The 15,100-nt window shown below is 35.7% G+C and overlaps 1 protein-coding gene and 1 long non-coding RNA gene across 3 annotated transcripts in view; one reads left to right on the forward strand and one right to left on the reverse strand.

Moving 5' to 3' along the window:
- LOC121036243 (uncharacterized) overlaps window positions 1-7,927 on the reverse strand; it is a 32,296-nt gene extending 24,369 nt beyond the window's left edge. Inside the window, exon 1 of one of the 2 annotated variants that reach the window (XR_005793289.1) lies at window positions 7,888-7,927. This is a non-coding gene — a long non-coding RNA (uncharacterized LOC121036243). Of the gene's footprint in view, window positions 1-201; window positions 306-7,887 lie in introns of those variants that run through there. The other variant, XR_005793290.1, reaches the window with a different exon arrangement.
- The window catches only part of GABRA4 (gamma-aminobutyric acid type A receptor subunit alpha4), a 68,008-nt gene extending 56,983 nt beyond the window's left edge, over window positions 1-11,025 (forward strand). The window contains exon 9 of the mRNA XM_040484510.1: window positions 9,018-11,025. Coding sequence (XP_040340444.1) covers window positions 9,018-9,551 — 534 coding nt within the window. The 3' untranslated portion in view covers window positions 9,552-11,025. The remainder of the gene's footprint in view (window positions 1-9,017) is intronic.
- The last annotated feature ends 4,075 nt before the right edge of the window (window positions 11,026-15,100 follow it).

The following is a 15,100-nucleotide window of genomic DNA, read 5'->3' on the forward strand; positions in this document are numbered from 1 at the left end:
TTCTTCTTTTGTAAGGATACCAGTGTTACCTGATCAGGGCTTGACCCTTGGGACCTGAATCAGCCTTGGTCACTTCATTAAAGATTCAGTCTCCAATACAGCCACACAGTGGGTGGTTAGGACTTCAACATACGAATTTTGAGGGGTCACTATTCAGTCTACAGTAATGATTAAAACCTCTTAATATTTTGATTATTTTACCTTCTTTGGCATTTGTTGCCTTCTAGTATCCCAAGTCTAGTGCCTTCACTGCCCCATTTTCTGCATCCAATTTCAACGCGGAAGAAAGTCCTTTTGACTGCTGTAATTAAAAAAGAGAGTGATACTATGGTGCCAGACCAATATATCCACAGATACAATGCTTTTTAATATTCCATTATATTTAGAAAGTGGGCCAGCCAAACGAGGTTGCCAATGTTCTGTGTATGTGGGTGTGGTAGGAATATCCTCCTCTAGGTTGGAATATAGTGGTTCCGCAGTCTTTGCTGTTTCCCTGATCACTAGTTTCCAGACTTCACTAATACTTGGAAAATTCCAGAAAGAGACCAGTGATCTGATATAATACAAGAAATACTTTTATGGACCCCACATCATTTTGGGACATTGAAATACTTGTGGCTATAGTTTTTCCTGCATGGAGCATGATGTATGATTGTGGTAGCTAATTAGTTAAAAGCATGTCAGCTGAACTCCAGTTGCAGAAGAACCACTCAGCAAAAGTTAACCATTGTTGCTATTCTTGCTATTGCCATTTACTTCCCAGAAGAGCTTTTTATATTTGTCTTACATCATACATTATGGGATTTACTATAGTGCTAATACTCCACGTTTGCTGTGTCCAATATGTATTTTAACTTTGTAGTGCATTTTGTGTTTCCTCATATTTATTTCTCATTTCAGCCGGCAACATGCTTTTCATGACTTTCTCCTACACCATAGACTGCCCTTTGCTTCAGTGTTCTCCCACCTTTCTAGTTACTAGAAACGGTGGCCATGTTTTTATAGAAATACAGATAATATCTTCTAAAAGTTCATTTACTGTGGTGATTTATTTATGCGTGATATACCTTCTTGTGGGGACCACAATGTCATTATCTGCCTTCTCCTGGACTATTTCTATGTAATGTTCATTTGATGCCTACTAGGTGCTGGACATTGTAAGTGCCTTACATGTATTATTTTATTTATTCATTATAAGGAAGTTACCGTTATAACTCCTGTTTTGGCAAAGATTTTGAGATCTTGAGGTTTTGAGAGGTTAAGTAACTTGCCAGATATCTCAACGCTAGCAAATGGCAAATTCAGTGCTTGTGTCCAGGTCTGTCTGATTTCAGAGGCACACAGTCCTAATTATTTAGCAAGTGTTTCCCGATTTCTGATCTCTGATGATTGGCAATAACATAACGAATAAATAAGACTTTCCGCAAATACTATCTGAGTTTTTAACTAGCTCCCAGATTATTCTTATAAACATTTAGAATGACTATAATGCTGCTTCTTGTTAACGAGCAAGAAAAAATTCATGCAGGTTAGTGTTTGCATTCGGATAAAATGAGTGGAGTGTCCTTTGCCCTCTACCCTCTCTAGGGTTATGTTGGGAGCATTGGTGGATGCACCTTCTGAAGCAATTCCAGGTAGCAGTTCTGGTCAAGTCCACTTGATCAAGCTGAGAACTTCTGCTCCAAGTAGTGAAATCTCTGGCAAAGAGATTTCCTCTGCTAGAGCAATATATTTAATAGACAAATCTTGACAAATAGGAAGAAGTACTGGGAATCACTAGGAAATAAAAGTAACCACCACCTTGCATGTCTTCAAGAAATCCTAATATTTTAAACTTTCAACGTCTAAATATGTAAAGAGAAAAAGAATGAATCCTTTAAGCTCTTGTTCTCTGGTAATTTCAAATTGAAGACATAATTTTTTTTTCCTTTATCCCAGTGCCTGATATTGAAAGTAGTATTTCCATAGCTTATGGAAATACAAACATTGAATTAAATGCTAACATGGGGAGAAAATGAAATACAATAAATAGAGTGCTCAGCATTTTCCTTTCTGCATTTTGCTGTTCAATGTATGATAGAGTCCCCTGGTAACTATTTATGAAATATTTAGCATGTTTGTTTGGAGGGGATGTTTTTCATTTCTACGCAGCAGCATTTTCTAAAAACGCTAATGATAGTCCTCAGTAAATCATTACCTTGGAGTTTAGTTTCAGCTGCTCTACCATACTTGTTTATTTCCTTATTATATAAGATATGTGGCTCACCCCTGCAGCCCTGTCAGATGGCCTGGAATAAATGTCTTTCCGTTATTGGATTTTTTTTTAAATATTTGACTCATTGATATTCTGGAAGATAAACATGTTCATTACTAGCCTTGTTTGTTTTTAATTTAGAAGGGTTAAATTACATTTTATTAAACTTCATTAGCTTCTCAAGCGAGCCATATGAATGTAGCGTGTCTTCTGCAAAGCTCGCCTTAGTCACTTTATCTCATTGCTGCTAGAGTAATAAATTGAGATGAATTTTCTTTTTGCAGTTGATAATACTTCTCTAGAAATCGTGTCAGATCACAGTCATGATTGATGAATGGCTTGGATTTGCTCCTGTTTGCCTGTTGCTGCTTGAATTTGTTGGTAATGTTTGAGTCTGCTGCCTCGCATCTCTGTCCCACCAGTTTCCTTGCTTTGGGCTGTTGTGACTAATGACAAAATGATTTCAAGCTAAACCATTTTTTAAAATTCAGATGAAGCCTAGGTGCTTTCTTGTTTGCAACCACTGTGTGTCTGCTGAAAACTGACTGAACAGTGATGAGGCCACTCAAGTCTCAACCTTACATCACTCTGACACGTTAGTTGTTCCAAAGTTCGAAGACTGTGTGAATAGTATTCCTGGTGAATCCGGTGCCAGGTAGGTCAGTTGACTTCTCACTCTTTTTGTGGTTTGTCATCATGGAAAATGACAACTACTTTTTACGTAGCCATGAGAATCGGTACAAAATAACTTGAGTATCGTTTGGGTACTTGGCAGAAAGCGAAGATTTAAGCCCCAAGTGAGTCTAATTCTGCTTTCCTTTATGTGTGTTCTGATATATGAATATTGAGACACCTTAGGCATTCTTAGTGAGACCTGGGGTTGCATCAGGGTGACATGCACCTTAGGTAGTATCTGCAGTAGTCTAGAAATCTGCTCCATAAGCAATGGAATGATAATCTGGAGGTCAGAACATTTTTGATACTTTTCCTTCAATTACTTTCATTTGAAAAGAATCCTGATTCTGTAATATATCCATTTCAATAAAAATTATTAAAAAATGAAGTAGGTGCCTGCTGTGTGCATTTGCCTACAGTGATTAATAAGGTAGTCTTTATAGTCTAAAAGCTCACTAATACTTTTAAACCGAGAAAAAACAGAAAGATTTGATCTTTGTTTTGGAGTGGTAATCCTAGTGGCACACTTCCTGCTGCTCCCTCCATTTTCATAAAGTCTCTTGCTTCTTTGATTCTTTTTTCTATTTGTTTTTTAATTTAAATTCAAGTTAGTTAACACTAACTAACTGTGTAGTTTTGGCTTCAGGAGTAGAACCCAGTGATTCATCTCTTCATTATGACACCCAGTGCGCATCCCGAAAAGTGCTCTCCTTAAAGCCCATCACACATTTAGCCCACCCCCCCCACCCACCTCCCCTCCAGTCTCTTATGGTCTGCCTCCCCCTCTGGTTTTATCTTATTTTTCCTTCCTTTCCCCTATGTTCATCTGCTGTGTTTCTCAAATTCCACATATGAGTGAAATCCTATGATATCTGTCTTTCTCTGACTTATTTTGCTTAGCATAATACCCTCTAGTTCCATCCACATTGTTGCAAATGGCAAGATTTCATTCTTTTTCATCACTAAGTAGTATTCCATTGTGTATATATATACCACATTTTCTTTATCCATTCACCAGTCCCTGGAAATTTGGGCTATTTCCATAATTTGGCTATTGTTGACATAAACATTGGGGTGCATGTGCCCCTTCGAATCAGCATTTATGTATCCTTCAGATAAATACCTACACTTGGGTGAGGAATAAAACAATACTCTTAGCTTCTCCTGGAACAGGGTGGTTTGAATGTAGGTGAAGAACCAGATTGGTGAGTGGTGGTATCAGTCAAATGTCTACTTGTGTTTATGATTCTTTTTTTCCAGTCACTTTAGACTGATCCTATCTCTTTTGCTTTGGGTCAGTTCTTTTTTTCTAGGCATATTCTTCAAGTCTATGCTTAATTTCTGTGATATTTATAGTAGATGTCATGATAGTAGATGTCATGAGAATATAATAGTATATGTGGCCTGAATATAATTTTTAAACCATTGAAAATAGAACTCATACAAACATGAAATGGACATCTGTCAAAGTTTTGTCCAACTCATTAATTAATAAGGGAACCACACAAATAGTAAAACTGGTTTGAAATATTTTTCAGGACTAAAAGTAGTCACTTTAAAGAAAAAGAGTGCTAGGATAAATACCAGGTTAGATATAGAAGTAATTAATATCATACTGGGCAACAGTGATCTTTTGTACTGGACTGGAGTCTACAAGTTAAAGTCCACAGTGTTTGCACTTGAATCCAATATTACATAGCAAAATCAATGTCAAGTAAATTCCCCTACATGCTTAATAATCCTTGGGTGGGCTTATTAAACAATGCTCCATATGACATTGAAAGAATATGCTGTAGTCCTTTCTGATTTCCAAGTCTTGAATAAGCATTTTTTTAAGTTCATTTATTTATTTATTTTGAGAGAGAGAGAGAGAGAGAGAGAGAGAGCGAGCCAGGGAGGGGTAGAGAGAGGGAGAGAGAGAGAATCCCAAGCAGTCTTCGCACTGTCAGCGTGGAGCCCGACAAAGACTTGAACCCAGGAACTGTGAGATCATGACTTGAACTGAAACCAAGAGTCGGATGCTTAACCCACTGAGCCACCCAGGCACCCCTAAGTCTTGAATAAATTTTTTACAGTGTTATTGGCTATTACAAGTACTTAACTGACTCAAATACATAGGTGTAGTTTGTTAAGTTTTTAATACCTCCACATTTGTTTATTGAGGGGCTGTACAACATGATAAAAACACTTCAGTAAGTCACTTACTGTATGACTTCCAGCAAGTTATAACCTCTCTGCTCTACTGTCTTCTACTGTAAAGTGAGGAACTGCAATTTTAGAATTTCTCCCAGTTTTAAAATACAGTTGTTTTTTAAGAATGGGATTATAAAGGGCAAAATATCTTGGTCCTTTAGCTGGTGTCTGTAGTTAGGCAACAGGGCCCCCTAATGGTCTTTGATGAATTCTGGGTAGGTTGGCCTTCCACTTATCCCAGAATGTCTGAGAAGTTCTCCTCACTAGAAGTTTGGCAATATCTTATATTAGCACCCTTGATTTAATTGGTCTAAGCATGTTATCTAGTGCCACAATAATACTGCATAACAAATAAGTACAAAATTTCAGTGGCATACGTAAACATTATCTTTTAATCTCAGGCCTGTGAGTTAATTGAAAAGTTCTGTTGATCTTTATTAGGCTTGGTTGGGCAGTTCATCCTTTCTCAGCTGAGAAAATTCATGTGTCTAGTGGTCATCTAGCTGTTGGATGACCTGGGCTAGCCTCACTGGGGTGACTGGCTCTGCTCCAGAGGATCTTTTCAGCAGTCTAGTCCTAGCTTGTTGTTGACAAGTGGTGTTGATGACAGTGTTTTGAAAGAGAGTGGAAGCAAGAAGTCTTAAGGCTAAGACAGAAATGGCATACCATCATTTCTGCGACATACTGTTGGCCAGAAAAAAGTTATAAGGAAGACTGTGGGGGAAATAAACTCCATCTCTTGATGGGGGAGGAATAGGAAATTCATATCACATGAGGCATGACTATGGAGAAGGAGGAAAAATTGGTGCAGTTTTTGTATTTAGTCAAAGATACAGAACATGATTCACATTTGGGATTTCAGGAAGTTCCAGAAAGATACTGATCTGGAGGGAAAGAAGACAGAATCCTATAAATGTTCTTGCACTTTCTTCTGGGGCCCAGCTAAGTCACTTACAGTTAGTTTCATTCTTTCAGGTCTTACTTTTAAAATTCATTCAGCAGAACTAGAGTTTTGTGGGTTTGGGGCTAATTACTCCATATTACTGAGGCAAGGTCATTCTTAGTGCTCTACCAAGCGCTCCGTGAATGGTGAGATTTTGCGGTCTGACTGGTGGGAACAGGCATTATTTCTGGCTTTGTGTTTCAGGTACTTTCTTCTCATCCTTTTAGGGCATTCTTTTTATGGCCAGGTAGTACTTCACTCTCAAACTGATCTGTGCTTAGCAAAATAGTCAATGGCTACTCTCTTGATTTTTGGAGTTCTATCTCTCTCTTATTACTTACTTATTATGTATGTATGTATGTATGTATGTATGTATGTATTTATGTACACTTCTCTGTTACTTTTTCCTGTGAATTCTAGCCATCTTGATTTCCCCAGATTTTCAGCTCCAACTCCTCAGTTCAGGGAATCTGTCATATTTCTCCTGGATTCTCCTCTCCTCTACCACAGCATGGAAACACTTTCAAGTTTGTTTCTTCTCTCTTGATGATTATGATTTTATGTCATCCAGGGCTCAGAGTCTTCAAAAAATAATTGTTTGACATATTTTGTCCAGATTTTCTTTTCTTTTCTTTCTTTCTTTCTTTTTTTTTTTTTTTTTTTTTTTTTTTTTTTTTTTTTTGTCATTTATACAGGAGAGTAAATTCAGTCCCTCTTACTCCATTTTGACCAGAAGTAGAAATCTCTAATTCTTTGAATTTAGTTTTTGGATTAATATGAGTTTTTAAAGATTTGGGGCAACCTAACTTCTGGTGGAAGAAGACATTATGCAAATATCAGATTATACTTGAAAAATATGTTTCTTTCCTGTTTGTTTAATTGATCCTTTCTTACTCTCTTCCCTTCCCTTAATATATTCATCATTTTACTACAGTTTGATCTTCACTATATTTTACTTTTTGTTATATTTTTGATTGTATTGTGTGTGGGTATGCATCTTGTCAATGATAGGGTTAGCTCTCTTAATGTTGTGGATATAACTTATCCTTCCGTATATTCTTCACTGTGTGTATGACATTTCAAAGTTAATGTTAATCAATTAACATTATTCCTTTACGTAAAAAGGGACTCAAAATCTGAGGATTAATTGACATTTACAATGTGCTTTGTAGAGGAAAAGTGTAAAAGTGCAGGGTAAACAATGTTACCTTCAGCTTTTTTTTTTAAGTTTATTTATTTTTGAGAGAGGCAGAGACAGCATGCGCAGGGGAGGGGCAGAGAAAGAGGAGAAAGAGAGAATCCCAAGCAGACTCCGCACTGTCAGTACAGAGCCCCATGAGGGGCTGAAACTCATGAAACCATGGGATTGTGACTGAGCCGAAACTAAGAGGTGGACACTTAACCGACTGAGCCACTCAGGCTCCCCTGGTACCTTTAGCTTTTATGTTGATGTCGATTTTGGTTTCAATTTTCTCCACCAAAATTAGGTGTCATATGTTAGACTACAATTTCTCATGAGTTTGACAGCAACCTGCTTAGAAGAATACTCCAGCCTGACATGAAGAATACTTTGGAAACCTCTCAGATCTTTGACTCTACATTTTGTGGGGCTTTTACTCTTTCTCTACTTAGCGAATTCGCAGTCATAATTCACAAATATATTACATATGGATTAAACACATTCAACCTAGTTATTGGGTGTGGTATTGAAAAAGGATTCTATTTGTAGAATAAACATTCCTCCGTAAAAGGAGCTCTCAGTTAATTGTATGTGATATTATCTGTGACATTTCTTGTATGCTGTCTCCTTCTAATCACCCACCTGTGAGCTGGTCTTCTTCCTCTCTCTCTCACTTCTCCTTCCTCCTCTTTTCACTCACCACCTATTTCATAAAATGGTAAGAGGAGAAGGTATAGAAAGTAATTACAATATACCCTTAATGTAGCTTAGAATAAACATAATTAAAGAGGAAACATTTTTGCAAAAAACTCATGGTATATTCTAAAGACAGACATGACTATTTTGGGAATCATTTGAGCAATTATTTTCCTTCATTAGCATGGACAGTCTATAGTTGGCTATCCAGTTACTTATCGTGCCTGTCAGAATATAAGGAGAATTAATTTTAAACTTTATCATGCATCTTTATTCAAATATAGTCTTGTTCTACGCATAAAATAAAGGGATGAGAAAATAAATGGATGAGTTCCATTTTGATTTAAATACTCTTTATTGGTAAATAGTTTGAATTCAGATATTTATGCAATGATATGGTGATGCTGTTTATATGTCTAATATAAAATTTTGTTTAAAACTAGTGTTCCTTTGTATATTCATTATTGTGGTGAAAAAATAAAACGCATTAGGCCTTCCAGGTTTTATAATAATGTGTGTGCGTCCATGTAAGATTATGAAAATAAGTTTCAGGGATTTGGAAATTTAAGCTTTTGGAGTTTCCTTTTTTCAAGGAATGTCATGCACATATATATGGTTGTTATTGTTTTTCTGTGCACAAGAGTAAGTACAGTTCTTGCTGTTTATAAAACAGTCATATATAAAACTCATTGAAGTGTATACAACCTATCACAAAATATCATTTACAATAAAACTGAAGAAAGTTGTATCGCTATCTTCATGAACTTCTCAAATAAAATCAAGCATAACTCTAGTTTAGAGCTCTAATAGCCAAATCTTTCTATAGATTTGACTTCTGACCATTTATAAGACTGGAAATATTTTGAAATAGAAGATTTTGGATTCACTTTCAAATGTATTCATGTTTTTTTTTTCCTTAGGTATTTTTAAGCTTTTACAGTAAGCTGAATGGATATCGTATATGAGTAAACATTTATATCATAGAAACAACTAATTTTAGTTATTTGTTCCCTTTAATTTTGTATTAATTTACATAGGATGACATAATCATTGTAATTTTTAATATACCTTTTCAGAACACAAATGCCAATCTGAATATGAGAAAAAGAACAAATGCCTTGGTTCACTCTGAATCTGATGCTGGCAACAGAACTGAGGTGGGAAACCATTCGAGCAAATCCTCCACAGTTATTCCAGGATCTTCTGAAGGCACATCGCAGTCTTACTTAGCTTCCAGTCCAAACCCATTCAGCCATGCGAATGCAGCCGAAACAATATCTGCTGCAAGAGCACCTCTCTCTGCTCCTCCCTCTACTCCTGGGAGAACTGGGGACGTGCCCCAACAGGCTTCTGCTGGACCTGCTTCTACCCAGCGTGTGTTTGGATCAAGACTGGAGCGAATTAAGACCACTGTTAATACCACAGGGGCTTCTGGGAAGTTGTCAGCAACTACTCCTCCTTCTGCCCCACCGCCGTCTGGGTCTGGCACAAGCAAAATAGACAAATATGCCCGTATTCTCTTTCCAGTAACATTCGGGGCATTTAACATGGTATATTGGGTTGTTTATTTATCTAAGGACACTATGGAGAAATCAGAAAGTCTAATGTAATTTTGTCGCTAGAATAGTTTCCTAAAAGATGATGACCTTAATACAGAATGCCTTTTTACATGTTTTTAAAGATAAACCATTATTCTTTATTAAAATAAAAAGCCTATGTAATTTTTACATTCAAAAACAATCCAAGCCAGTTATTGGGAGAGTTAATCCATCCCTCAGTGAAGAGAGAGTGAGCCATCTTTCATTTCAGAAAAATGATTTGAATAGAATCAATTCAGCATTCAAATTAGATGAAATACAGACCATCCTGGAAAGTTGGGACAAGAGAAATAGGGCTATTAGAGATACATGGTTCATATTTATGCATTGGAATTTGAAAATAGACTATGACATTTTTAAATATACACTATGAATATCAACCAACAACCCTAAATTTCCCAGTGGCGCTGCCCTTAATCAGAATTGTTTATTGGATATCCTATGCGGTGACCTTTGGAGATTCTTCTAGTATCAGCAAGAAAAGGACTTTCTCTGTTACATGAAACATTTTTTAAAAGGAAAATGGAACAAAACAAATACTGACTAATAGAGTGAAACCTCTGCTGCGTCAAAAAACAAAAACAAAGGCCAGCGAAGACATGTTCCCTGTCTTATGTTGGTCAAACAGGACTTAAAACACTTGACTTGAAAAATCTGTGCTTTGAGCCAAAGTTTAACTCCTTGTATGAATTCTTTTTGACAGTAGTTCATTCAGTTATGTATTATTTCAACATATAGTTATTCAGAGCCTACTGTGTTCCATGCACTATGCTAGACACTGTCTCTCTAGGAAAGCTCTTTCACCTTAACCTATGATATTACTTGAATAGTAGAACAGTCAATGCATGCTAATGAACCATAAACTAGCAGAGAACATTGCATTCTTTAATGGAAGAAATTTATTTAGAGTCTGACAACATATTGAAAACATCTGTTTCTCCTATACCGATAGAGGGTAACACGTTAGCACAACCTTAGCAATTGACTTCAAAATATAGGAAAATGTGTACAGATGGTTCTCTAAGTAAGAAGCACTGCCTACCAGAGAATAAAACTCTGGGCACTGTAAGATCCTATAAATTATCTGTCTCAAATTTGATCAGAATAGTAGGATAGAATTTGATCAGAATCATCAAAATTAGGAACTCAATACAAGGCCTTTTAGATGCTTTTCCAAACATAGATCTATTTTGGCTGGTGAAATGCTAATCTTCCGGGAAGTTTTTGTGTCTGTAGTTTTGTATTTTTGGGAAGTTTAGTGTTTTGGGGGGGCAGGTTTTGTACAGTATCACAACTAGGGTGAGTATTTTAAAATTAAAAGAGTAGCTGAGGAATGGAGTAAAGAAGAAAACTCATAGCCAAGGGGTAGGATTCTGCTGACTCTGTTAATGCAATTTATCAGGATTTTCATGTACTGACTTTTCTTTTTCATTAGGTAGGCTTAACAACTTAATTAAATTTCTTGCAGCTGTCTTATGACACTAAATCTAGGTCTAGTTTTTTGTTTTGTTGCTTCCAGATTTTTCTTCTATTCTTCTTTTTTTCCTGATCTAGGTTGTGTGAATGAATGTATTCTGGATGTTTGGGGGAACATTTTGATAAAAATGGCCACTTTCCAAGCAAAAATCTCTTATTTTTAGAAAAGAAATATTAATTAATTGACATTAGTCTTTCAGTTATTACATTGCCTTGGAATGATTGTATATGAGAACTGTAAAATGTGCAAATGCCAAATATTGTGAGTCATATCTGAGGATACCTTTTTTTGCTATCACTCTAGGTATATCCTAGAATCACTAACAATTTTAAGGCTGAAAGATGCTTTGGAATTCATCCAATCCAAGCCCTCATTTATAAATTGATACCAGTAATATGAGGCCAAATAAAATTTGTACATATGTAAATATTTAATGAAGAGTAGTACTTGTATAGAAAAGCTTATCACAAATTATTTTATGAATGTAAGTAGATTTCTAGCCTTGAGGACAATTCTTGAAATTGTGGTTGGAAGCTATGATTGTTTATTATTCCAATGAAAAGACCTTATTTCTTTAGTGAAGAATATACTCCTTACTTATTCATTGGCCTATTCTTAAGAAATATCTTATTGGCTTCCTTTTTAAAAAATAAATTCTTCTATAAATTTTACAGATTTTAAAGGGATAAAAATCAATGATATTAGATTTGTAGACAAGGGATCCAGGTGAGCCTATGGTTTTTTCTCTTTGTTTGTGAAGAAGATTTTAGGACAAGTCAGGTGGCCCAACAAAGAGAAAGGGCAAAATTAACCAAGGATTACTTTTTTTTTTTAATTTTTTAATGTTTACTTATTTTTGAGAGACAGAGCAGGAGCAGGGGAGGGGCAGAGAAAGAAGAAGACACAGAATCCAAAGCAGGGTCCAGGTTCCAAGCTGTCAGCACAGAGCCCAACCAGGGGCTTGACCCCACAAGCTGTGAGATCATGACCCCAGCTGGAGTTGGACGCTTCACCGACTGAGCCACCCAGGAATCCCTAACCAAGGATTCTTAATTGTTAATTTAAAGAATAAATTGATCAGAAAGGAAGTCTAATGACTAGTACAAAAAGGGATTATTTCATTTGTACACAATGTTCACAACAGTAACAATAATAATAATGCATATTTTATTTTCCCTAACTGCATTTCATCAAATTAAGTCATAGTTAAATATTTTATTTTGGTCTTCATTCCTATCTCTCTAATAACTCATAGCTACATTAAACAAAACACTTTTATGAAGGACCAGTCACTTTTCACCACGAGCAAATCTTGCAAGAGTCATTAGGAGCGCTCAGAGTCTTGGTAATTTGTGAAGAATTCTGGCTCAGAATGGTGACTTTGTATGGCTCTATCTTTTAAAGATGAAATTCAGAATTTTCTTATTCAGAACCAATAACTATTTTCTAGCTTTCAACTCCAAGTTGGTTACTAACTCCTACATAATTACTTCCAATTTACTCCAGGCATGACTAGGTATAATAATATATTTATATGATTAATCTGCAGCTAAAAATGACTTGCTCTTGTTAATATACAGAGTATTTGAACAGTGTATATTTTAAATCGGACCCCACAAACCTTGAATTAGAGTAGGCAGAAAGTAGAGTCACTCTCTTACCGATGGAAATGAATCATAGAGAAGCCAGTGACAAAGACTACAGCAAGGGGCTGGAATTAACTTTGAAAGGTCATTTTTCAACCACATCACCTTAGCAGTGACCATGGTTCAAGCAGTAAGTATGATATTGCTTGTGACTTATTTTACCCATGAACTGGTCAATTCTGCCTGACCTAGAAAAAAATCCCCACTCCCCACTCTCCCATTTTCCAATGGTCCCCTCTTCTAGATTTGTGAAAAAAACCTCCAGTGACAAAAACACCGGGTGGAGAAATGGGTGACCTAATTTCAAGTTCTGACTCTATTGTGGTTTTAAACGAGTCACTTAACCTTGCTAGGCTTGATTCCTTATGTATAAGAGAATGGGAGGATTAAATAATCTAAGCTTTCTTTTAATTTTAATATTTTCTGCTTCTCATAGTACACTAAATACAGGCATATTCTTAGAATGGATTACACTCAATATATTAGAATAGGTACACTCAATACTTTGTGCCACAAATAGATGTTTATGGGGGAAAAGAAACTGATTTGGTTTCACTGCTTAATTACTCCAAGTTCGTGACTTGAATTAAACGACAGTTCCCTGACCTTAAAAAAAGAACAAAAACAAAACAAACCAACCAACCAACCCCTCTCCATTTAGATTAGATATTTTCTTCTCTGTGGAAGATTTTACTCTTAAAAACTAAAAAAAAATTGGTCATTTCTCTTTTCTGGGTTGTTATTCATCTTTGCTAAATGGGTTCCTGCTCCATTTTAGGGACTGTGCTGATTTTTAGATATACATAGAGAAATGAAACTGGTTCCTTTCCTTTTATGTGGTCCCAGTCTGGTAGTGATAATAGATGTGTAGATGAGTAGCTATGGATTGTAGTAAGTGCTTCAGTAGTATAGAGGAGGGCTAAAACTAGGGTGATATGCGTGAGCCCTCACCTGAAACAAAAAAAATATATAGAAATCAGTAATCAGGATAAATGCTATTTTGAAAGAGTATTTAAAAAAATCAAACTTGATGCAAAAACCTATGATTAACAAAATACCCAAATTTTAAGTAAATATAGGATCAGTATTAATATTTTTTTTCTTTTGCATCAGGCTTTACTATTGTGCAGCATGGTGCTGATACAGAGGGTGGAAAAGGATGCACATAATTTTTTAACTTGGTTCATAGTGTGGAAAAAAGAGTGATGGCAGGGAAGGCTTCACAGAGATGATATTGAACTGAATTGTGTGGAAAAATTTGGAGTTCCAGCCCCTTTGCCTACTTCTACAAACAAACAAACAAACACAAACAAACAGCACATTTTTTCCCACCACCTGAAACATGAGGAACTCTTACCACTAGTGGTTCCAGGTAATAGGAAGAAGGTGAGTTAAGGAAAGTGAAAGATGTTCATGTAGGAAAGACCTGTTGGGACTGGATTAGAGAGTTTTGTGTAAATTAGACAGATCGGGTTTGATCCTGGATTAGTGGCAATTTATTGAAAATCTTGCAGTATAATAAGATGAAAATGAATATGCCAGGCTTCTATTTTAGAGAAATCACTTGATTGCTGGATGAGCTGTGGAAGGAAGGGCCATGAATCTGGCAACAGTACAAGAATTGAGAAGTCTCATTTTTCTTTTCTCTCTCAGTTCATCTTTGCATTTCATTTCTTTTTTTAAATCCCAATGACTTCATTGTCATTTGTGGAAATGATACATAATTGTTAAAAGTGAAGGCAGGCATTGCAGAAATGTACAGTCTCAACATTTCCACCACCAAGAAAGTGTTAATATTTCGTGAACATCATGCCAGCTACTTCTGTAGAGATACGTGTTTGTATAGAAGAATAGAGCGATCGAAAGACAGAATTTCATAAATTTAGGAGTCAAGTATTTCACATGTGAAAGTTGTTAAATAATGTAAAAACCATTAAATTTATGTTATCTAAATATAAGATGGAAAAAAACTATGGTAAAACTGGAGAGATTGTTGAAAGTTAGTGTTGAATCAAGCAACACATGTCTTTTTATTCCACATTTCAGTCTTTATTTCAGGAAAGTTTTTATCCTATGGTGTGTCTAAGTAATTTTTCTTTCCAAATGCTAATTGTGTTAAATCTCTTTTGCCTGTATAACTATTTATAATATTCTTTATCATCAATTTTGAATTTTTAAATTTGTTGTCAACTTTTGTCAACCCTAACCCAAGTGAGTATTCAGTTGTGTTTATTCTATTTTGTGACCTCTTATGTAATTTTTAACTTCATAATGGTTTTATTTTTTCCATTGCTTTCTTGGTCTGTGCCATTTCATTTTTTCATTTCTTTCTACTACTTTTACAATCTATTAAAATGCATCTTTTCTTTGAGCTTTTCACTCTAATATTAATGAGATCATGCCTATAATTTATTTGAGACTATAAGTAAGTACTTATA

The sequence above is a fragment of the Herpailurus yagouaroundi genome, unplaced genomic scaffold, assembly GCF_014898765.1.
Source record: "Herpailurus yagouaroundi ecotype Mexico unplaced genomic scaffold, PumYag 28, whole genome shotgun sequence".
In the NCBI taxonomy this organism is placed as follows: domain Eukaryota; kingdom Metazoa; phylum Chordata; class Mammalia; order Carnivora; family Felidae; genus Herpailurus; species Herpailurus yagouaroundi.